Source organism: Bufo bufo, chromosome 1 (genome assembly GCF_905171765.1).
Source record: "Bufo bufo chromosome 1, aBufBuf1.1, whole genome shotgun sequence".
In the NCBI taxonomy this organism is placed as follows: Eukaryota; Metazoa; Chordata; class Amphibia; order Anura; family Bufonidae; genus Bufo; species Bufo bufo.
In genome coordinates, this window is record NC_053389.1 from 66,649,204 (window position 1) to 66,675,098 (window position 25,895).

The following is a 25,895-nucleotide window of genomic DNA, read 5'->3' on the forward strand; positions in this document are numbered from 1 at the left end:
GCCCCCTCCTGCTCTGATCACATGATGGTGACATCATCACAGGTCCTTACCACTTCTCCTCTCCACTGCTGAGCTACGCCCCCTCCTGCTCTGATCACATGATGGTGACATCAACACTGGTCCTTACCACTTCTCCTCTCCACTGCTGAGCTACGCCCCCTCCTGCTCTGATCACATGATGGTGACATCATCACAGGTCCTTACCACTTCTCTCCACTTGCTGAGCTCCTCCTTATCCTGCACTGATCACATAATGGTGACGTCATCACAGGTCCTTACCACTTCTCTCCACTTGCTGAGCTCCTCCTTATCCTGCACTGATCACATAATGGTGACGTCATCACAGGTCCTTACCACTTCTCCTCTCCACTGCTGAGCTACGCCCCCTCCTGCACTGATCACATGATGGTGACATCATCACAGGTCCTTACCACTTCTCCTCTCCACTGCTGAGCTCTGGCCTCTCCTGCTGTCCAACAAACCTGCTAATTTTGGCAGGACCAGCTGACATCTAATGTGTATGGGTCCTGGACCTCCTGACTCTGGCCCCAACATACCCCGAGATTGGGTATGTTGAATTTTAACATGCCCTATACGAATGTTCTCAAGGGAGACTTCCAGAGGAGTCTAGCAGTGGCTTACTCCCATTTCCCCATGAGAACAAAAAGTCATGCTTTCAGAGCCTAATGTGCATGGGGAGGGATGGGAGGACTAGCCATCAGATGAAGAAGCATTTGGCGTCAGCTGTCTCAAATGTTTGACCACCTTAAGGGTAGCTGCACACGATGCAAAAGTCTCTGCTCTTCAGGCAGAAGCAGAGCCTCTGCACTCGCACCAGTACTCGAGCAATGGCGCAGTAGTGAGACCGTCAGCGCTGGGCAAAATGCCCGACGTTGTCAATCAACCAGCAGGGGGTCACTTCTTCAGCAGTGGGAACAGCCCCTCGCAGTCGACGAACTCTTGTTGATGAGAGAAATTGATTTGTAAAAAAAAAATGTTGCTCATCTCTAATGCGGTTTTTCGGCACAGATTTTTCTCCAGAAAGTTTGCAGCGTAATACAGTACCAGCAAACTAAATTCAATTTGCCTAATCTCAGGACCATGGTGCATATCTTTTTACTCATGGAAATTGACCTGCCGTGCGAACCTTAAAATCTGGAGCATGTCAACTTTTTGTGCAATTCCATACCTTATATATAGCGGTTTCCCCTTAGACTTCAATGGGGTTGTTAAAATCTGCACCAAAAAGGGTACAAAATCTGCAATAAAAAGTATATGTGCAGTTTATCACCTTTTTCATGCTGTTTTCATGTGGATTTTCTGAATACTAACAACACAACCACTGGGTGACTATATATAGGATAGACATCTCGTGACACAATATCGTGAAATGTTGTCTTGAAAAGCCGGTCATCTCGTGAAACACATATCAGGACATGTCCAGCCAAGAGTAAAGGTAAGGCTTATTGCACACGACAGTATATTTTCTCGGTCCGCAAAACGGGGTTCCGTTGTTCCGTGATCCGTGTCCGTTTTTTCTTCCGTTGTGCTTCCGTGTGTCCGCGTGTCCGTTTTTTTTGCGGTCCGTCAAAAAAAAAGTTATGGAGCAAAAAATGAAATTTGATTAGCTCCACCCAAGATACTGGTATAAATCAAGGACACCTGAGTGTGGTTTGGTGGCCATTTTCTGTAGTCTTTCCAGAGTACAGAGGTTATTTTGGCTGCTTCTCTTTGCTGTATCACCATGTCGGATTCAGAGGAAGAGGGCTTAGTGCATTGGCTTGTTTGTCGCCGATGGGCACAGCGCCCTCCTTTATTGGCTGAGGAACCTATTAGAAGGCGTCGATTTTGGGTCCATCCGATTGTTTCTCAACGTTACCGGAAAGGACACTTCCATACCCTCTACAAAGATCTGCGGCTGCATCCGGAGAAGTTTTTTTCATACTGTCGGATGTCACTCGCTACCTTTGATCACTTGCTGGCGTCTCTACGTACTGTCCTTACCTTCATGGACACCAATATGAGGCGCAGCATTTCTCCTGAGGAAAGGCTCATTGTCACGTTGAGGTAAGCAGTATTTTATGTTTAATTTTTCCAAAGTAATGTGCTGTGCTTCTGTCTGGAGGAACATGTGTTAGAAAATGGCTGGTGTTAGACATGTGCTCCTGTTTGCTGAAGAAACCTTTCTTTGGCCATAATTTTTGGTGTGGTGTTTGTTTTCATTTAAAAACGTTAATCCCTGACACATCACATCCCAATATTGAAGATTGGTATATCATTTGTGCAATTTTTAAACTTTAGGGCAGCTAACGTCCTAGAGACACTCCAATAATCCTCAGCACTCTCCAGGAGTTTGTGAAAAATGGTGTTTAAATTAGTCAGTCAGCCAGGTTACAGCAGGCTGTAACCTGCCTGTCTGAGTGACTAACTCTAAATTTTTACCAAACTACTGGTGAGTGCTGGGGATTATTGGAGTGTCTGGAAGAATTGGGACCCTCAGTCCGGATCCCTATCTGCGTGCACCACCCGGCTTGAAGCCTATATACCGGTCAGTATCCTATTTTGGTGGACTGTGGTGCTGCCTACCCCTTCGTTTTTCTGCTAACATCATCATCAAGCATAAAGTTCACATAATTATGAAGTTGCACATAACTTTCAGCATTTCAAAGGGGCAAAACGCAGTTGTTGCCACTTAGTTGTGTTAGTACTGCCCACACCCCACTAGCTGCAAGTGTTTTGCTCTTATCCTGAAATTCAAGTTTTGGAATTTCGGTTTAGTCCACAATGGACAGAAGGCAGGGATGGCTTGGCCGTAACATAGTGAGTTTCAAAACTTCCACACTAAACCCACATATTTCGGACTAAACGGCAACAAGGCTATTTATCAAGAATGCTATAGTCCAATAGAGTTTCTCGGCCATGATATTTAACTATAATAGTCTGTCTACATTCAGTGCTGCCTGTCCTGTTCATAGTGTGCCCTGTGCTGATGAATGGTATTAAAAGTCGAAGTTATATTGCTACACCTTAGACTTTTAATAGGGTGCGTGTGCCCACAGTCAGGGCCCTAAGTGCCGCCTCAGGCATCCATGACATCGGTTAACCACCACTGACATCGGGTGTTTGAAATCAGTTGTTGTTTCCAACATTAGATGTGACTGATGTATCTGTTGTTCCCTTTGTTTTTTGGCTGACTTTTTTTTTGTATTTCCTTTTTACGCAGATTCCTTGCAACTGGGAACTCATTTTCATCCCTGCATTTTGAGTTTCTTTTAGGAACCTCAACGATTTGTCAGATTGTACGTCACACTTGTCAAGTCATCTGGCTGCAACTCCAAGAGACAGTGATGCCGCAGCCCAAGGCGGACGATTGGGTTCAGATCGCTGAGGGCTTTCAAATTTCTGCGCAGTTTCCAAACTGCATCGGGGCAATGGATGGCAAGCACATCCGTGTGAAGAAGCCTCCTCACTCAGGGTCCCGATTCTTCAATTATAAGCAATATTTTTCTATAGTGCTGATGGCTGTTGCTGACAGTAACTATAAGTTTATAATGGTTGATATCGGGGCCTATGGAAGCACTGCTGATGCTCGCATCTTTAGTGCTTCTAGAATGGGTGAGCGGCTTCGTGCCAACCAGCTTGCCCTGCCTGAGGCCAGAAGACTGCCCGGATATGCAGGTCCGCCGGCTCCATTTGTCATCGTGGCGGATGAAGGGTTTGCATTAACTCCCCATGTTATGCGGCCCTTTCCAAAGCGTGGTTTGGATGTCAGGAGGCGTATTTTCAACTACCGGTTGACTCGTGCCCGTCGGTATGTTGAGTGCGCTTTCGGGATACTCTCTGGCAAGTGGAGGGTGTTTTTGTCATCCATACAGATGAATCCGGAGAATGCTACCCTGGTGATTAAAGCATGTGTTGTTCTACACAACTTCACCAGGATTCACGAGGCTTCCTCTTCTGTTGACATGGATGATCTTCCTACGTCATCAGAATTGGGTTTGGAAAGGACCCTGCATAGACGACCTGGGACTGCAGGCATTGCAGTTCGGGAACTATATGCAGACTACTTTTACAGCCCAGAGGGGTCCTTGCCATGGCAGAGGGACGCTATTCGTGGCAGTTTTTGAAATCTTCTGACCTTTTTAGTTGTTTATTATTTTGTAGATAGTTTATTCAAATTTACTGTGGTAGTTGAGTGTAGGGACTCGCAAGAGACTGAGGACCCTTGACGTGGGCTTGCGGGCTGAGGTTTGTGGTTTGCAAATGTAAAAATCCATAATCGGAATAATATTTTTTTTAGGCTGGTGAACTTGTAGCAACATTTTGCTGGATTTTTAAATATGCTTCCTTAACCTTCTAATACCTCTTTAAATATCAATTTGGCCGGAAAAAAGGAGCCTAATAAAGTGTCTGTACTTTAATTATTGTGTGTTTATCTGTTGTGAATAAAACTGGTAGAAGTGATCCAATGTGTTGTGTAATAAAAAGGCCAGAATTTTTTGCACTTGGTAAAATATTTACTGTAAAACCATAAACCATCTTTTGAGAAAAAACTTGGTATGACACATTAATCCAAAAGCACAACCAACATTTGGATAACATTTGAATAAAATTATTAAAAATTATAAATCAAACAAGTCTCTCGTGAAAGAGCCAGGGGCGTAAGAAGAACCGTGACGAACTTGGGTGGGTTCTGGAGCACCAGCCGAAAACATGCCCACATTCATGGACTGGGCAAGGGGAGTGCTGGGTTCCTGGGACCCATGGAAAGATGGTCCAGCAGAAGGTGGCCCATGGGTTCGATGTGTCGCCTGTTGAAAGGTGGTAGTCGGTTGGGTTGAAGCCAATGTAAGTTTTTGCAGCAACTGGTTTACCTCCGAAAGAATGTCTCCCTGGTATTGGAGTGTAAACATTTTCAAAACCAGTGCAACGGAGGCGATACAATGGTGATGGTTTTGGGGGGGAACATGCCTCATAAGTGGCGCAAGCCCTCTTAACATAGTTTCTTCTTGTCCATCAGTCCTCCTCTGAGCTAGGAACTGGATGAGTCGGGCATCGATCATTTCCCGACTAACTTGCTCAGAGGCAGACTGACGGACATTCCTCCTTCTCCTGGGCTCCTGAGATGTTTGGGGCCTTTCGTGTTCCCCGCCACCCGTTGCCATGGGTGGTTCTGTTGGCTCCACTGCTGTTGGTTCTTGGGGGCTTGACTCCGGGGAAAAAACAGCTGGCGTTTCTTGACCCCCCAAATCGGACTCGTCAGTGTCCTCTAAATTGTCCTCACTCCTGTCGTTTTCCAAAAAAAGAGAAATATATTAAGGTTTGGCAAAATATCTTAAACAACATCCAACTTCCTATTAAATTGGATATAAAATGATATGCCTACTATATGTAAGGCCATGCAACATATATCCAAAAAGGTGTCCGAATCCCAAAAATAAGTAAATAATAATACAAAAGGACACATGGCCTAATTTAACCATTGGCTAACCTTTTGTTTTGTAGTGTGTGGCTTTTTTTTTTTAATTTTAAAAAAAGGGGGGTGCTGGTTGGTAGGCTGCTTCGAAACTTGCAGGTTTTGAGCTAACCAACTGCAGATATAGTTTTAAGGCAGCCTGAGTGCGGCAGGATGGATATGCCTGACGTCATTTAATCTGCCTCCACAAGAGCCAGGAGGAACTTTTTTTTTTTTTTTTTAAATAGAACAATGCTGGGAGTGCAACCCTGGTTGAATTTACAAATGGCTATTGATTTTTCCTTTTTGGTGGGAGTACTTTTAAAATCAAATTTTGGAATAATGTGTACATTTTGAATGGTGTGTCAAATTGAAAACCCTTATTTGAAAGAGTTAATCAGTAATGGAAAGATTTGCAAACTCTGTTATATGTTAAATAAAAATCATCTCTGGGACATCTCCAATTGAACTTTCCAAATTAAAAAAGGTGTTTTAGAAAATACACACACAATATCGCCTTATTGCTCGGATATTGGCACATTATCTGATTAGTGTGTGTCCCAATGCTCCAACATCAAAATATTTATGGTGGTCAGAGCACGGAGTCCTGTTTTGGGCGGAAGACATATTTTACAGGGGCCATTCACCACCATGCACTATTCCCCGCCTCGACCATAGAAGTGAATGGGAGGGTGGCGCACATGCACGACCCATGCCCCCCTTCATTTATATGGGTCAGACTCTGTTAGTGGAACATGCAAACAACTATTTTAGGCTTCCCCTTTGCAAAAAAGACTGGGATTTTGCCCAAGAGCAATGTGGCCTCCTTCTCTTTGATGGCTACGGTTGAAATATAGGTGCAACTCCCAGCGGTTAGACGTGGACCTGAAAGGCAATGGCTGCATATCCGATCAATCTGCTCCCATTTGATGAGATGAGTATAACCCTTTGGCAAACGTCTTCAAATTAACTTCCTACAATGTGTCTGCATCATTTGAACATTTGCCTCAAAAAAGGATTTACAACAAAGGTGAGTTGAGTTTTCAGACATAATTTGCATATACATTGGTAGATCATGCCATCCAGGCTAAAAACCACACCAACAAGCCTAAATACTCCAGCAACATCATATATAGCAGAACACACTTTGAATAAAGGTCTAATATATATATTTACATTGTGTGCAATGACATATACCGCCAAATTCATTTTTGGACAAAATAAAGACGACTTACGGTCTCATGTCCATCACAGGACGTAAAAAACTCAGCTGCTCAGTATAAAGATATGGCCTTTTTTGGGATGCCCCATCTCCACTGCGGCCCTTGACAGTAAGCTCCCTCCGGAACTGGTCCCTGCAGCTATTCCACCGAACTTTGAGCGTTTTAACTGAGAAAACAAAACAAAGTTAGATATGATTTCACTGTCCAAAAAAACCTAAGTGTTCCTATAAATATCTGCAAAAAAAGTCAAAAGAATACTGGACAGGACAGAGTGCAGTCGGGCAGTTGTGGGTGTAAGATAATGGTTGACAAATACTGGAAGGTGGATTTTGTTTGAATTACTGCTTTTTAAAAATGTTTGCTCGGATATTGGAAGTAGACAGATGTTTCATCATGTATTCCAACATGGCACATGTGTCCAAGCTTCCAAAAAAAAAAAAAAACACAGTATACATTACAACGATGCCCATAAGGAAAGGTCTGAACAGACATTAAAACATGGTGTGTCGTTGAAAAAACGACATGGAATTTGCCCAAAACATAGACACAGTGGCATACAGAGAAATGACTGCCCACAATGACAACTGTTAAAAGGAGGCCCCCATACCACAGAAATTTGTTTGAAACAGCTTCATTTCAAGCCTCCTCCAGTCCTGAGGCTAGTAAGGAGCGCTGTAATATCTCTGGCCGCAGTTTCAACATGTTTACACACTGTCTATACTGTTACTGTATATATAAATGTGCTAAAACTGTTGAGGGGTCCCTGTCCAAGTCTTTAAATCCTCCTCCTCCTCCTCCCGGATAGGGCACTTCAGGGTCCGTGTACAAAAGCAGCTGCTTCACCTGCTTCCCCTATAGCTAGGCCCCTACATGTACATACCGCTAGAGCAGGGATGCTCAATGTGCGTCCCTTCACCTGTTGCAAAATGACAACTCCCAGCAGGCCTACAGCTACAGCAGGGCATGGTGGTAGTTGAGGATAAACAACAGCTGGAGGGCCACATGTTGAGCATCCCTGCACTACACAATTAAGCCTTGCCTCAAATGGAACATGATTCTGCAGTTTCTGAAGTAATTCACTATATCATAAGGGACAACACAACAACCAAACCACAAAACGACATTGCTTGCACGTACCTAGTTCTGCACGACCTCGGTGATCCGCTCTATCCCATTCTCGTGTCTTTAAGCGACGGGCCACTTTCTCCCAAGAAATTTCCTTCCGCACACGGTCCTGATACGCAGCGGACCGTGAGTCCCATAGCTCAGGCCTTTCATGGACCAGAGAAATTAGTTTGTCAACATTCCATTTGGGCATTTTGAGCTGTCACAGGCAACTTTCTAAAATCGGTGCTGGGAAAATATGTCTGTGCCAAATCACCTCACAAACAAGGCTTGCCAATCGTCTAGTTTGAACTTCCTGTCTTTTTTTTTTTTTATTGCTCAAAGGACTTGGAGACAGGTTTCCAGGCAACCGATCCGCAAAAAAAACGGACGCGGATGACCAACGGAAGGCTTTAAAATATGCATCCGCTATTTTCGCGGACCCATTGACTTGAATGGGTCCGTGAGCCGTTATCCGTGAAAAAAATAGGACAGGTCATATTTTTTTCACGGACTCAAAACACGGATCACGGTCAAGGATGACAAACGGTGCCTTTTCCGAGTATTCCACGGACCCATTGAAAGTCAATGGGTCCGCGAAAAAAAACGAAAAACGGAACAACGGCCGCGGATGCACACAACGGTCGTGTGAAAGAGGCCTAAGTGAGGACACAGCTGCAGTTCACAAAATGCTTCCTGATGAAAATGGCAGAGCTTGCTTGAGTAATCAGCAAGCATTTGTATCCTAGATACAAGGCTGGTTTATTATATCCCTGACAATAAGGAAAAGAAAACTCATGACTAAGCTGTGTATTTGTATGGCTGTGCTCACCTGGCTACTGCGGTGTTACAGCTGTGTGTTACAATGGGTTGCTTTTAAAACATAATTTTCAAAGGGGTTGTGTCACGAAACATAATTAATAAAAATGTATCTGTATAGCGCCACCTGCTGTTTGTTCTTTTCCTTATTTTTTGTCTGTGGGTGGTCGAACATGCTCAGTTTAAACCTTCAACAGCCACCAGCCATATGTTCTGTTAGAAGTTGTGGCAGTTACAGGGGGGAGAGCTGCAGCAGAAAGGACACGCCCCCTGAGCTGCAGCATAAAGGACACGCCCCCTGAGTTTCAGCAGAAAGGACACGCCCCTGAGTTGCAGCAGAAAGGACACGCCCCCTGTTCTTTTCCTTGTTTTTTGTCAGTGGGTGGTCGAACATGCTCAGTTTAAACCTTCAACAGCCACCAGCCATATGTTCTGTTAGAAGTTGTGGCAGTTACAGGGGGAGAGCTGCAGCGGAAAGGACACGCCCCCTGAGCTGCAGCAGAAAGGACACGCCCCCTGAGCTGCAGCAGAAAGGATGCGCCCCCTGAGCTGCAGCAGAAAGGACGCGCCCCCTGAGCTGCAGCAGAAAGGACACGCCCCCTGAGCTGCAGCAGAAAGGACACGCCCCCTGAGCTGCAGCAGAAAGGACACGCCCCCTGAGCTGCAGCAGAAAAGACGCACCCCCCTGAGCTGCAGCAGAAAGGGCACGCCACCCCCCCCTGAGCTGCAGCAGAAAGGACACGCCCCCTGAAGATAATCTAGCAGAGCAATTGAAATAATGAATGTGGAAATCTCTGGATCCATGTGAGGTACAGGGCTGGTTCTAGCTTTGTTAGAAAGCTATTGTCATATATAGAGATGAGCGAAGCGAGCTTAGAATGCTACATCCGAAGCTGCTTCGCTAAAAAATTTGCTATAATACTTTATGGAGATTAGTCTCTGTACAGTATTAGAATGTATGGGCTCCGATGAGCCGAAGTAAGTTATTCAAGAAGTCGAGTGAGACTTCGTTGAATAACTTTGGTAATTGATTATTACAGTGAAAAACCTTGGAACCAAACTCTGAATCGAAGCCCATAGTCTAATGCTGTACGGAGACGAATCCCCTTACAGTATTATAACACATTTTTTTGCGAAGCGACTTCGGATGTAGCATCCAAAGTCGCTTCGCTCATCTCTAGTCATATACTATATGATGTCTGATTTACATGTTTTACATCATTCATGGCCTAACCCCTTTCATGCAACTTCATTAAAGTTTATTTTTTACATGCTTCTATACTGTAGTCCTATATATCAATTTCCTTCCTGAATTTTAGATTGGATATTTATATAGGGTGGTAATTCTAGAGGAGCAGCGGTAATAGATCCACCCACACTATGTTAATGAGGGGGCCCTAATGGTACCAGTATAAGTGCTAATAGTAGTTGAGGGGTCTAGTACCCAAGAGCTTGAGCTATACCTCTGCAGTAACCCTGTGTAACCATATTTCATGTTCTTTGCTCTCTCCTGCAGCCATGGTGGATGCTCTTGGTGTCGTGTTGGGCAGTAGTTTGACAGTCATGCTTGGCGCCACTGCCTTGTACATCCTGATTCGCTGGTATCAAAGCGGACGCTGCTGCTATGGTGAGTATTGTCTATTGACAGATACAATGTTTCTATTTGTTTGTCTTGAAAGCCTGGTAAGAAGTAGCAAGCAACAAAAGGGTTTCTTCTGCTTTGCATTAGGTCCCCAGAAATTAAACTGATGATGTTTAGGTGATAGGTCCCCAGCATTTGGTTTCAATCTGTGAGAAGAACCTGACCGCATCACTGCTGGAGAAATGAAGCATTACATCATCCCCATATATATCAGTAAATAAAGGTCTATTCCCATCTCAGACATGTGGGGGGAATATCGCTAGGATATGCCCCCAATATCTGATAGGTGCTTAGAATGGAGCCTTCAAAGTGCTGGAGGACGCACTGCACATGCACCCTCTATTCATTCCTATGGGGGCACCAAAAATTGGCGAGCACTGGCTCGGTTATTTGCATCCGCCCCAGTGAAGTGAATGCAGCATTGGCCGCTCTTGCACGATGCGCTTCCCATTTCAATGGGACTTCTGGAAACAGCCGATCGTGCTGTCTAGGAATGGAGAGCGGCCATGAAGTATAGATGCAGGTCCGAGAGGTGGGACCAGCACCTATCAGACATTGTGGGCATATCCTAGCAATATGCCCCCAATGTCCGAGATCAGAATACCCCTTTAAGTCCTGTATTCCTGGAGGTATAGGGGAGTGAAGGTATTAAAATCTATATACGGTATCTAGTGGTCTAGGGCAGTAAAGGTGCTAACCTCTGTGTATCTGGTGAGAGAGAGCAGTGAAGGAGATGATGTCAGTATTCCTTTTGGTCTGGAACAATTTGGGGGATCAATGTAGGACAGTAAGAGGGTTAATGCTGCATACCTGAGGTTCCAGTTTTTTACTTTTTTCTGCACCTCAGCATTGTCTAGGCCAGGGATACCCAACCTGCGGCCCTCCAGCTGTTGCAAAACTACAATTCCTAGCATGCCCGCACAGCCTACAGCTATTAGGGAATTATGGGAGTTGTAGTTTCATTGAGCATCCCTGGTCTAAGCTGTAACAGGAAGCTGATCATGGACATGAGTGCAGGGAAGGGTAGCGAGGACTGTGCAGCTATAACTATATGGCTACACAGTTCTCTCTATAATAGGGCAGAGCTATTCTGGAACACTCTGCCCAATCATTAAGGGCTGTTTCACACGAGCGGATGCCGTGCGTGACATCCGCTCCGTGAATGACAGCCAAGACCCGATGCAGACTGCAGAAGCACAGAGCATTAACATGATTGATAATGCTCCGTGCCTCTCTGTGATCTCTTTACTACGAAATCACAGTGACAACTTTATCCCACTGTGATTTCGTAGTATAGAGATCACAGAGAGGCACGGAGCATTATCAGTCATGTTAATGCTCTGTGCCTCTGCAGTCTGCATCGGGTCTTGGCTGTCATTCACGGAGCGGATGTCACGCACGGCATCCGCTCGTGTGAAACAGCCCTAAGGGGATACACCCAGGGAATCTGCACAGGTGCATACTTTCTCTGAGCAAGGATAGCGACTGCAGTCTCAAAAGGATGGTTTTACTCATGTAACCTACCCCCTTGCATCTGCCCCTGTCTGGATCCCCCCAGGGCTAAAATTGAAGGGTCTCGGCACTGCCTGAGTTCTGTAGCCCCTTCAGTCTTTTCCCTGTACAGTGGTGACTATGCAGGAGAATGCAGCACAGCTCCTCTCAAGTGAATGGGGCTGGCTGCAGTTCTCTACACAGTCAGGTAGCCGTCCCAGAAGTCAGACACCCCCCACGATCAACAGTTTCTGAGATGAGCATATCCGTTTAAATTAAGAGTTCCATAATTCATTGGTTAATAATATCTTTCCTAAACCAAACAAGCCTTTTTTTTAAAACTGTAGATGAGATAAAATATGATGTTGATATAAGTTAGCGAACCAAAGGTGAAGCTACACAAGTCTTAAAGGGCTATTCCATATTCAGCAAATACGTATTATTCTTTGTATAATAAAAAATTACACAATTGTGCAATTTATTTTATGTATCCGTTTCTCATGGTTTTCAAGACCTCTGCTTTCCATGATTCAACAGGAACCTTCGGTGTTTTCCTAAAAAAAAAAAATATATATATATTCTTCTGGGCAGTTCCCTAATATACAGCACTTCTACTACTGGAATCCTTCTTAATGTGAATGATAATGATCCAACAACAAACCAGGGCTGATATGGGGAAATACATTCCCTGCAGCTTCTCTTTAGACCCATAATAACCTGAGCAGACTGTTTCCTGAGCCTCTCACACCCCCTCCCCCCCCCCCCGCACGACCACAGTGAGGAGGACATTGGATGGGACAGCAGTTGATAGTGTGGCACATTTACTACAGGGAGTGCAGAATTATTAGGCAAGTTGTATTTTTGAGGATTAATTTTATTATTGAACAACAACCATGTTCTCAATGAACCCAAAAAACTCATTAATATCAAAGCTGAATATTTCTGGAAGTAGTTTTTAGTTTTAGCTATTTTAGGGGGATATCTGTGTGTGCAGGTGACTATTACTGTGCATAATTATTAGGCAACTTAACAAAAAACAAATATATACCCATTTCAATTATTTATTTTTACCAGTGAAACCAAGATAACATCTCAACATTCACAAATATACATTTCTGACATTCAAAAACAAAACAAAAACAAATCAGTGACCAATATAGCCACCTTTCTTTGCAAGGACACTCAAAAGCCTGCCATCCATGGATTCTGTCAGTGTTTTGATCTGTTCACCATCAACATTGCGTGCAGCAGCAACCACAGCCTCCCAGACACTGTTCAGAGAGGTGTACTGTTTTCCCTCCTTGTAAATCTCACATTTGATGATGGACCACAGGTTCTCAATGGGGTTCAGATCAGGTGAACAAGGAGGCCATGTCATTAGATTTTCTTCTTTTATACCCTTTCTTGCCAGCCACGCTGTGGAGTACTTGGACGCGTGTGATGGAGCATTGTCCTGCATGAAAATCATGTTTTTCTTGAAGGATGCAGACTTCTTCTTGTACCACTGCTTGAAGAAGGTGTCTTCCAGAAACTGGCAGTAGGACTGGGAGTTGAGCTTGACTCCATCCTCAACCCGAAAAAGCCCCACAAGCTCATCTTTGATGATACCAGCCCAAACCAGTACTCCACCTCCACCTTGCTGGCGTCTGAGTCGGACTGGAGCTCTCTGCCATTACCAATCCAGCCACGGGCCCATCCATCTGGCCCATCAAGACTCACTCTCATTTCATCAGTCCATAAAACCTTGAGATATTTCTTGGCCCAGTCTTGACGTTTCAGCTTGTGTGTCTTGTTCAGTGGTGGTCGTCTTTCAGCCTTTCTTACCTTGGCCATGTCTCTGAGTATTGCACACCTTGTGCTTTTGGGCACTCCAGTGATGTTGCAGCTCTGAAATATGGCCAAACTGGTGGCAAGTGGCATCTTGGCAGCTGCACGCTTGACTTTTCTCAGTTCATGGGCAGTTATTTTGCGCCTTGGTTTTTCCACACGCTTCTTGCGACCCTGTTGACTATTTTGAATGAAACGCTTGATTGTTCGATGATCACGCTTCAGAAGCTTTGCAATTTTAAGAGTGCTGCATCCCTCTGCAAGATATCTCACTATTTTTGACTTTTCTGAACCTGTCAAGTCCTTCTTTTGACCCATTTTGCCAAAGGAAAGGAAGTTGCCTAATAATTATGCACACCTGATATAGGGTGTTGATGTCATTAGACCACACCCCTTCTCATTACAGAGATGCACATCACCTAATATGCTTAATTGGTAGTAGGCTTTCGAGCCTATACAGCTTGGAGTAAGACAACATGCATAAAGAGGATGATGTGGTCAAAATTTGCCTAATAATTCTGCACTCCCTGTATAGTGTTTCCTCTTGTTTGTACTTTAAAGAATGCTATTTTGGACAGTCTTAATTTTTTTTGTCACGTTCACTACTGAAATTGCACCTGTTTTGGGGGCTTTTGCGCCTTGTTCGTCTATTTTGATTATTTTTTTTGACTAATTCAGAAGTTTTCTTACTTTTTTTTCTGACCTATTTAAAGTTGCAAGAAAAAGTATGCGAACCCTTTGGAATTATATGGATTTCTGCACAAATTGGTCATAAAATGTGATCTGATATCTTATCTAAGTCACAACAATAGACAATCACAGTTTGCTTAAACTAATAACACACAAAGAATTAAATGTTACCATGTTTTTATTGAACACACCATGTAAACATTCACAGTGCAGGTGGAAAAAGTATGTGAACCCCTAGACTAATGACATCTCCAAGAGCTAATTGGAGTGAGGTGTCTGGAGTCCAATCAATGAGATGAGATTAGAGGTGTTGGTTACAGTGTCCTGGCTTAAAAAAAAAACACACACCAGTTCTGGGTTTGCTTTTCACAAGAAGCATTACCTGATGTGAATGATGTCTCGCACAAAAGAGCTCTCAGAAGACCTACGATTAAGAATTGTGGACTTGCATAAAGCTGGAAAAGGTTATAAAAGTATCTCCAAAAACCTTGCTGTTCATCAGTCCACGGTAAGACAAATTGTCTATAAATGGAGAAAGTTCAGCACTGCTGCTACTCTCCTTAGGAGTGGCCGTCCTGTAAAGATGACAGCAAGAGCACAGCGCAGACTGCTCAATGAGGTGAAGAAGAATCCTAGAGTGTCAGCTAAAGACTTACAAAAGTCTCTGGCATATGCTAACATCCCTGTTAGCGAATCTATGATATGTAAAACACTAAACAAGAATGGATTTCATGGGAGGATACCACAGAGGAAGCCACTGCTGTCCAAAAAAAACATTTCTGCACGTTTACAGTTTGCACAAGAGCACCTGGATGTTCCACAGCAGTACTGGCAAAATATTCTGTGGACAGATGAAACCAAAGTTGAGTTGTTTGGAAGAAACACACAACACTATGTGGGGAGAAAAAGAGGCACAGCACACCAACATCAAAACCTCATCCCAACTGTGAAGTATAGTGGTGGGGGCATCATGGTTTGGGGCTGCTTTGCTGCGTCAGGGCCTGCACGGATTGCTATCATCGAAGGAAAAATGAATTCCCAAGTTTATCAAGACATTTTGCAGGAGAACTTAAGGCCATATGTCCACCAGCTAAAGCTCAACAGAAGATGGGTGTTGAAACAGGACAACGACCCAAAGCATAGAAGTAAATCAACAACAGAATGGCTTAAACAGAAGAAAATATGCCTTCTGGAGTGGCCCAGTCAGAGTCCTGACCTCAACCCGATTGAGATGCTGTGGCATGACCTCAAGAAAGCGATTCACACCAGACATGTGAATAATTGAAGAATATTGCTGAACTGAAACAGTTCTGTAAAGAGGAATGGTCAAGAATTACTCCTGACCGTTGTGCACGTCTGATCTGCAACTACAGGAAATGTTTGGTTGAAGTTATTGCTGCCAAAGGAGGTTCAACCAGTTATTAAATCCAAGGTTTCACATACTTTTTCCACCTGCACTGTGAATATTTACATGGTGTGTTCAATAAAAACATGGTAACATTTAATTCTTTGTGTGTTGTTAGTTTAAGCAGACTCTGATTGTCTATTGTTGTGACTTAGATGAAGATAAGATTGCATTTTATGACCAATTTGTGCAGAAATCCATATCATTCCAAAGGGTTCACATACTTTTTCTTGCAACTGTATGTAGGTGCACCTGAATTTGCAAAACAGTCTGATTTCTACCCCCACCCCAACCCAGGGCTAGCGTACGTTTCTTTGTCTGTTTCCAGTGGTAAAGTGCATTAAAAATTGCACTTTCCGGGAGACATACAACTTTTTTCTGCACAGATGAGACTTTTTTCATGTTCAAAGAAATAAGACCAGTCTAAGTGAATATGAACCTGCCATACTGAAAAACAACCACCAGAGGTCAGACTAATAAAAATACACAGAGTCTAATTCATCAACTCATACTTGGCAAAAGAAAGACAAGCGAATGAAATGCACCAGTCTAATATTATGGCCAAAAACAGGCGAGCTTGATAAATGTGCCCCAGTGCGTGCTGTACTTGGCTATCCCTGTCAATCCCCTAGCCTTTGAATGGAGTGGAAGGGCATGCTCTCAACTGCTGCTCAATCCACTGTATTCCTCACTGTGATGCAGTGAGTGGAATGGAGAGACTCTAAATTTCTGTTCTAGTAATGCGTGTATCTCACAGAGGTGGAGCCCCAAGAGATTATATGGATGGGTGATAAATGCCTCTTGTGGAAATGCCCATTTAAAGGGGGTATCCGAGGAAAAGCATTACTATGAAATGAATACAGCATCTAAAATGTTATTATTGCAATATACATGCAATATAAATATTCTAAGGTTTTTTATGTACATTACATTTTCCTCTCTGGTGGCGCCCCCTGCTGTTTATCCTTCTGGTCCACCTTCAGTATTGGACGCACATGCCCAGTAGCTTGCCTGCTCCCTTGCTCCTCTCAGTGTTTGTGTAGTGATCTTATAGAGAAGCTGGTGAAGCGACTCAGACAATTTTCATTAGTTTATCCCTACTTGTAAATTCATAGTATTATATAGCTACATCTCTCTCTAGACAGCGGAGAAGAAAATTGTGGGGAGCATTACATACCATATGTATCTCTGGGGTTGTATGCGAAGGGCTATTTTCTGTGCAGCAGAGGAAGGAGTTAACAAGAGCTAACTGCAATGCATGGGAGATGCAAGTGCTTGATTGTCATCTGTGAGCTGCTGCCCCCCTACAGAAAGGGAAGAAAGCCCTCTCCCAGATAAGCAGATAAGTGAGTAAAAAAGAGTTTTAAACTTGTGGAATAACCCCTAGGAGAAGAGTATTGCTCGGGCCTTTTGGCACTGCAGTCAACATTGTAGAAGTGACCCACCACCGCTGAAGAAAAGAAAAGCTCAAGAACATGGTTCCTTTCGAGTAGGACAGTCCAGCCAAGCCCTGAGGTTTCGTTTCTTGTGTGGCTTCACACAACCCCCCCTTCCGCCTAGATTAAAGGTTAAACAACATACTGTAAATGATTTCATTTTTGCTTTTGTTTCTAGAGACAAGTTTCGTCTTCAATCTTTACAACATTCGGTAAGTGACCTACTCCGTGTATGTACCGAAGAATCCCAATAATGAGACGGCACACCCATGGCTCCCCTTCATCATCACACCAGTTCACAGATCAAAACGCGCTAGGATTCAGGTTATAGTAAAGCTGGCCACCCACAAAAATAATTTGTCACCTATCCAGAGGGGTTAGCTCGTTCCCAGAATCGCTGGAGATCCCAGTACATTCAAGAACAAGAGGTCCTCGAGTGCTTTCTCTGAATGGAGCAGTAGTGCACATGTTGGTTCAATTACAGTTGAGAAATATAGCTCTCTGTCCGTCCCATAGAAGTGAAGGGAGCGGTGGACCAACATGCGTACTACTACTGCTCCATTCAACTCTATAGGATTGCTGGAGAGGGCTGAGCACAAGCGCTTGGCTATCTCTGGCAGTCCTATAGAGTTGAATGGAGCAGCAGCATGCATGAAGGTGCAGACTGGCCATAGGCAGGGAAATTTCCCACTGGGCCGATGCCCCGTAGGCCGTCCAAACCCTCCTCATGGCTGGCAGCCAGGTACATAAAAATCTGATGCTCTTAGCATTAATTCATGTAGGAGCATCGGGCACTTTAAAGGGGTCATCAGGGTAAAGATGATGATGACCTAGTCTCAGGCTAGGTCATCATTATCACAACGGTGGGGGTCCAAGTCCTGGCACCCCCGCCGATCAGCTGTTTCAGGGAGATCTAGTGATTGCAGCAGGCTCCCAGCAGCTTTCCATGCACAGCACCGTACACCGTATAGTGGCTGGTCTTGGTATTGCAGCTCAGCCCCATTGACTTGAATAGGACTGAGCTGCAACTAGACCATGTGGACGATGGAAGATGCTGTTACATGGCCTAGGAAGAGGCAGCGGTGCCTCTTCTAACAGCTGATTGCCGGGAGTCGGGCACCTGCCAATCTGAGATTGATGGCCTATCCATATTATAGGTCATCAATAGTAATACCCATCTGATCCCTACAATTCAACCACTGAGGCCCCAGCCAGTCATGAGAATGGAGGCCCTGTCTTCCCCAATTTGAACTGCGCGATGGTGCATACATGCAGTCCCCTGTGGATAGGGGATACATTTTTGTAATTGGACAACTCATTTAGGCTACAACGCGCAACATATAGTGTACAACTACACTGCAATATTTGTCGCGCGACATTGATGTCGCACCAAAGTCACGCGACAATTTTTATAATGATAGTCTATGGTGTCGCACTGTGACTCGCGACATGCCGCGACACGACCGTCACAGAAAAATGCAATCTTGAATGGATTTATTGCGACTGTCGCAAGTCACAGTGCGACACCATAGGCTATGAATATAAAAATTGTCACGCAACTTTGGTGCTACCACTGTCGCCGTGTAGCCCTAGTCTTAAGGAATGGACCGCATGTTTCAGCTGGCAGCGGCTAAAAACCACGTGACCATGCCAACTGCAACAGTTGTCTAAGGCCTCGCGCACACGACCGTTGTTTTGGTCCGCATCTGAGCCGCAGTTTTTGCTGCTTGGATGCGGACCCATTCACTTTAATGGGGCCGCAAAAGATGCATGACGCCTAATAAATTCTTAAAAATTGTCAATTTATTGCTTATTCCTATAGGCGGCCGCTAACCATAAACAATAATCCGTTTTTATTAATGTATTGAAGAACCACAGTGGCCTTGCATGTGCACATGGCTTTCGGCCACATCACTGTCCTGTCCCGACCGCTCACCGACCGTAATAGACAGTAAACGTAGGTCTTGTGACTTTCAGTGCGCAGTTCACAGGGAATAGTATTATGCTATAAAATGATAATTTCTGGAAAAACTAAGGACACGTCCAATCTTTCGTGGCACCGCCGGAAACCCCCCAGAAGCACACGGAAGGGGATAATTGTTAGATTGGTAGGGGGTTCTACCACCGGGACTTCCACTGCTGAAATGAACGGAGTGGCCGGTTGGGTACGTGCACTGCTGCTCCTTTTATTTTTATGGGAGTTCTGCAGATAGCGGAGCGCTGGACTCAGCTGTCCCTGGAACTATGGAATGGGGATTATTTCATATAACCGGAATACCCCTTTAAGGTACTACTAATTATGGTGTGATGCAGAAAACACAGGTGTGGGTTATAGGACTACTCAGCGGCTAATCTTGGTGATAAATTTCATAGTATGGAGTACGGTATTTCCATATTATAATGTTATCACCCGGTTTTATATGCCATATTATTACTGCTGTATAACCATGGAGGCAAATGACCCCTTTCATAGTAATTAATAAAATAATGACATGACACCTTGTGTTGGAATAAAAATGGCCGCAATGCTTTATTAAGGGTAAATAAATGAATAAATAATTAAAAATTCAAATTCATTAAATAAATAACCATTAAAAATTCCAATAATTACCGAAATCCACTCTGCAATAGCGGAGTGATACAGCCCCTCTAATAAAGCAAAGCGACATAAAGCATAAGACTAGGGAGGGACCGTACTTTCCCGCCGCTGGCATCCACACCAATCAGCTGTCCGGAAATCTCCCTCGGCAACCAGCTGCACCAATCAGAAGATCCCTGCTTGTCATCCAAAGGCTCAGGTGAGACCGGCTAAAACCAGCTGATTCTGACAGAGCTTAACCATTTCATGAAAACCTGAAATAAAAGAGCTGGAAAGCAAGAAAAGGGGAAGGGGGGAGGAGAGAAAAAAGAGCAAAACCATACCAAAATATACATATTAATGGTGTCATTGCCCCCATGTGTCCCCCAAGCGAAACGCTCTGGGGGGCCTGAACATTCAACCATTAAGGCCTCCTGCACACGAACGTATTTTTTTGCGGTCCCGTTTTCCCGTGATCCGTGACCGTTTTTTCGTCCGTGGGTCTTCCTTGATTTTTGGAGGATCCACGGACATGAAAAAAAAGTCGTTTTGGTGTCCGCCTGGCCGTGCGGAGCCAAACGGATCCGTCCTAAATTACAATGCAAGTCAATGGGGACGGATCCGTTTGACGTTGACACAATATGGTGCCATTTCAAACGGATCCGTCCCCATTGACTTTCAATGTAAAGTCTGGAGTCCCTTTTATACCATCGGATCGGAGTTTTCTCCAATCCGATGGTATATTTTAACTTGAAGCGTCCCCATCACCATGGGAACGCCTCTATGTTAGAATATACTGTCGGATATGAGTTAGATCGTGAAACCTCATTTCCGACAGTATATTCTAACACAGAGGCGTTCCCATGGTGATGAGGACGCTTCTAGTTAGAATATACTACAAACTGTGTACATGACTGCCCCCTGCTGCCTGGCAGCATCCGATCTCTTACAGGGGGCCGTGATCAGCACAATTAACCCCTCAGGTGCCGCACCTGAGGGGTTAATTGTACTATCATATCCCCCTGTAAGAGATCAGGGCTGCCAGGCAGCAGGGGGCAGACCCCCCCCCTCCCCTGTTTGAATATCATTGGTGGCCAGTGCGCCCCCCCCCCCTTCCTCCCTCTATTGTAATAATTCGTTGGTGGCACAGTGTGACCCCCGCCCCCCCCCCTTCCTCCCTCTATTGTAATAATTCATTGGTGGCACAGTGTGCGCCCCCCCCCCCCCTTCCTCCCTCTATTGTAATAAATCGTTGGTGGCACAGTGTGCGCCCCCCATTGGCCCTCCCTCCCTCTATAGCATTAACAACATTGGTGGCCAGTGTGCGGCCTCCCATCTCCCCCCCCCCCCCGATCATTGGTGGCAGCGGGTTACTAGCAATAGTACAATAGTAAAAGATTCATACTTACCTGGGAGCTGCGATGTTCGTGTCCGGCCGGGAGCTCCTCCTACTGGTAAGTGACAGTTCATTTAGCAATGCGCCGCACAGACCTGTCACTTAACAGTAGGTGGAGCTCCCGGCCGGACACGAACATCGCAGCAGCCGGTAAGTATGAATCTTCTACTATTGTACTATTGCTAAGTAACCATGGCAACCAGGACTGTAGTAGCGTCCTGGTTGCCATGGTTACCGATCGGAGCCCCAGCGATTAAACTGGGACTCCGATCGGAACTCCGCTGCCACCAATGATGGGGGGGGGGGGGGGATGGGAGGCCGCACACTGGCCACCAATGTTGTTAATGCTATAGAGGGAGGGGGGGGCCGATGGGGGGCGCACACTGTGCCACCAACGAATTATTACAATAGAGGGAGGGAGGGGGGGGGGGCGCACACTGTGCCACCAACGAATTATTACAATAGAGGGAGGGAGGGGGGGGCGCACACTGTGCCACCAACGAATTATTACAATAGAGGGGGGGGCCGCACTGGCCACCAATGATATTCAAACTGGGGAGGGGGGGAGGGTCTGCGGGTCTGCCCCCTGCTGCCTGGCAGCCCTGATCTCTTACAGGCCGTGATCAGCACAATTAACCCCTTCAGGTGCCGCACCTGAAGGGGTTAATTGTGCTGATCACGGCCCCCTGTAAGAGATCGGGGCTGCCAGGCAGCAGGGGGCAGTCTTGTACACAGTTTGTAGTGTATTCTAACTAAAAGCGTCCCCATCACCATGGGAACGCTTCTGTGTTAGAATATACTGTCGGTTCTGAGTTTTCACGAAGTGAAAACTCAGCTTTGAAAAAGCTTTTATGCAGACGGATCTTCGGATCCGTCTGTATAAAAACTAACCTACGGACACGGATGCCAATCTTGTGTGTATCCGTGTTCTTTCACGGACCCATTGACTTGAATGGGTCCGTGAACCGTTGGCCGTGAAAAAAATAGGACAGGTCATATTTTTTTCACGGCCAGGAAACACGGATCTCGGATGCGGCTGCAAAACGGTGCATTTTCCGTTTTTTCCACGGACCCATTGAAAGTCAATGGGTCCGTGAAAAAAAACGGAAAACGGCACAACGGCCACGGGTGCACACAACGGTCGTGTGCAGGAGGCCTAATGCAGTGAAAGTGAGACCGCAGATAGGAAGGGAAAAGCTAGGGCCACGTTCACACAGCCGATTTTCCACATGGATTTTGGTGTGTTTTCCACAGGAAAAATCCTCACAGAATCCATCTCTTATTGTCGTTAATGCAAATTCGTGAGTGCAGTTCATACAGAGCATTTTTTTTTCCCTGCGTAGATTGAAAAATCTTTGTCAACAAAGCAAAAGCAACATGTTCATTCTTGGTGGGGATTCTGAGTCCAAAAAAAAACATCCAAAGCCGCTTCAAACGTGAAAAAAAGTGTGGAATACGTGTGGAATGTTGGCGTGGAGCCTGAACTTTCATTGTGTGTGAATATGAACGTACCCCTGAGAACCCGCTGCACATATCCTTACTGAGAAAATCTAGGAGCATGTCTTTAAGGGCATGACCATGTGCTGCCCGTGCTGTGGACCGCAATATTTGCTAGTTTATTAGAGCTAGGCATGTATACCGGAGGTAGGGCTTATTTACACGACCATGTGAAGCCCGTGCCGTGGACCACAAATTGCAGTCCGCCATGCACGGGCACCGTCCGTGGGGCAGCCAGATGGGGATCGCAGACCCATTCACTTGAATGGGTCCGCGATCCGTCTGTTCTGCTAAAAGTTCTATCTTTTTGCGGAACGGAAGCACGGAACAGAACACCACAGAAGCAATCTATAGTGCTTCCGAGGGGTTCCGTTCCATGCATCCGCCCCGCACCATTATGCATCTCCGGATTTGCGGATCCATTCAAGTCAATGGGTCCGTATCCGTGGTGCGGAATGCCCACGGAACGGTGCCCATGTATTGCGGATCCGCATATGCTGCCCACAATTCGGCAACGGGACACCCACTGTCGAGTGAATGAGCCCTAAGGCCTCTTGCAGACGAACTTAAGGGCCGCAAATTGCAGTCCGCAATGCACGGGCACAGACCCTGGGCCAGCTGCATGCAGATCGCGTCCCCCTTCACTTGAACGGGGTCTGCGATCCGTCGTTCCGCAAAAAGATAGGACAAGTTCTATCTTTTTGCGGAACGGAACACCACAGAAGCACTCCGTAGTACTTCCGAAGGGTTCCGTTCCGTGCTTCTGTCCCGCACCGTTCCGCATCTCCGGATTTGCGGACCTATTCAAGTCAATAGGTCCGCATCCGTGATGCGGAATGCACTCGGAACAGTGCAGTTCGGTGTGCAATATGGCAACGGGCAGCACACGTTCGTGTGCAAGAGGCCTAAGGGTCCATTCACATGTCCGCAAGTGTTTCGCGGTCCGCAAATTGCAGATCTGCAAAACACGGACACCGGCACTATAATAGAAATGCCTTTTCTCGTCCGTGGATGCGGACAAGCATAGGACATGTTCTATTTTTTTCTGGGGCCGAAGAACGGAAGTGCGGATGCGGACAGCACACGGAGAGCTGTCCACATCTTTTGCGGCCCCATTAAAGATGAATGGGCCCGCACCCGTTACGCAAAATTGCATAACAGATGCGGACCCATTATGCAGACATGTGAATGGACCCTAAGGCTACATTCACACGACCGTATGTGTTTTGCAGTCCGCAAAACACTGATCAGCAAAAAATACGAATGACGTCCGTGTGCATTCCGTATTTTGCAGAACGGAACAGCTGGCCCCTAATAGAACAGTCCTATCCTTGTCCATAATGCAGACAATAATAGGACATGTTCTATTTTTTTGCGGAATGGAAATACGGACATACGGAAACAGAATGCACACGGAGTACCTTCCGTTTTTTTGCGGATCCATTAAAATGAATGGTTCCACATACGGTCCGCAAAAAAAACTGAACGGACACGGAAAGAAAATACGTTTGTGTGCATGAGCCCTAAAGGGGAGCTATCACCTCTCCTGACATGTCTGTTTTAGTAACTGTTTGCATTACCCCACGTAATAGCAGCTCTTATCACTCTATGCTGTGTCACTCCTCTATTATTCCTGCTAGACGTTTATGAATGAATTGACAGCAGTCTGCCATGAAGGTCCAACTGGGTTTTACTAGTTAGGCTACTTTCACACCAGCGTTAATATTTTCCGGTATTGAGATTCGTCATTGTCAATGGGGACAAAACGTAGCTGAACAGAACGGAGTGCTCCAAAATGCATTCCGTTCCCATACCGGAGAGCAGCATGCCGCGGTTTTCTTTCCGTCCTGGGATGCGGAGCAAGACAGATCCGTCATGACCCACAATGCAAGTCAATGGGGATGGATCCGATTTCTCTGCCACAATAGAAAACGGATCCGTCCCCCATTGATTTTTAATGGAGTTCATGATGGATCTGTCTTGGCTATGTTAAAGATAATACAACCGGATCCGTACATAACGGATGCAGATGGTTGTATTATCAGTAACTGAAGCGTTTTTGCTGAACCCGGCCGGATCCAGCAAAAACGCTAGTGTGAAAGTAGCCTTAAGGTGTCTCCCTGCACAGTCTGACACTATCCAATCAGTGCTGCTAATGACATTTATGTAATAACGATTCTGAGGCATCTGTTATGTTGTCCCATTCCTCTGTTATTCCTGCTAGAAGTTTATGAATTGCTACCAGTGGTGGGTGTGTCCCTGCACAGTCTGTCATTAGCAGCACTGATTGGATAATGTCAGACTGTGCAGGGAGATCCAGATCGAGTGGGACCTGAATGCAGACTGCTCTCAAGTCATTCATAAACATCTAGCAGGAATAATAGAGGAACGGCAGAACAAAGAGTCCTAAGAACAGATGCTCTAGAATCTACATGGGGAATGCAAGTAGTTACTAAAACAGACGTCAGGAGAGGGAACAGCTCCTCTTTTTAAAGTAGATCTTGGGACAACATTGTATATGACTTAGGACCAGGTATTGAAATATGAATGTGTTCTGCGTTTCCAAATCTCATCATTTACTATTTTTAATGCATGTTTCCTTTTCACTGCAGACATCTGAAGTCAATGGACCTGGAGCTGGGGCCCCCCTTTACTGTCAGCGGCTCCATGCATGCTCATGGTCCTATGTCTGGATACCATTACTCTCAATTCCAGGACAACGACGTCTAGCAGCAAATGCCTGAAAGCAAAATGGGGACACGACTGGGGACAACACGTTACATTCTCTTTTGTGTAAATTCTTCACTTCACAAAAATTTCACGCTGCAAAAAGTAGAAGTGAACCCTCCACTGGTGAACCAATAATAATCTGTGATCAGACATTAGTCTATGGGAGATGATCAAATGAGCTGGATCCATGTGACCAACAGAAGCAGACTGACAGTAATCAGGCCATACCAGCAGTTTGAGGGGAACCCCAACCCCCCCCCCCCCCCCCCCACAAAGTGCTGTGGAATAGTGACCTTTTTGGCAGCTGCTTCAGGTGGCTGAGAAGGTCACACTAAGGCTCTGTTCACATCATCTTCATGGCATACATTTGGCATACACATTTGAAGTGTGCCACCAAATGTATGCGCCAGACGTATACCCAACAACTGTATTCCCATGGACTCTCATTGTACAAGAAAGCATTTTTTCAGTTCCCCTGTATTTACATAACAAGTCACTTTCAATCCAATGTACAGTCGAGTAACCAACGTATGTAACATAGTAACATAGTTTGTAAGGCTACATGCACACGACCATTGTGTGTCTTGCGGTCCGCAAATTGC

The 25,895-nt window shown here is 45.4% G+C and overlaps 1 protein-coding gene across 1 annotated transcript; it reads left to right on the plus strand.

The window, feature by feature from the left end:
• Positions 1-8,134: 8,134 nt before the first annotated feature.
• SMIM35 (small integral membrane protein 35) lies at positions 8,135-25,624 on the plus strand. Its single transcript, XM_040425758.1, has 4 exons — positions 8,135-8,140; positions 10,118-10,228; positions 17,271-17,304; positions 25,176-25,624. The coding sequence occupies exons 2-4, from the start codon at positions 10,120-10,122 to the stop codon at positions 25,291-25,293; spliced, it is 261 nt and encodes an 86-aa protein (XP_040281692.1). The 5' UTR covers positions 8,135-8,140; positions 10,118-10,119; the 3' UTR covers positions 25,294-25,624.
• The last annotated feature ends 271 nt before the right edge of the window (positions 25,625-25,895 follow it).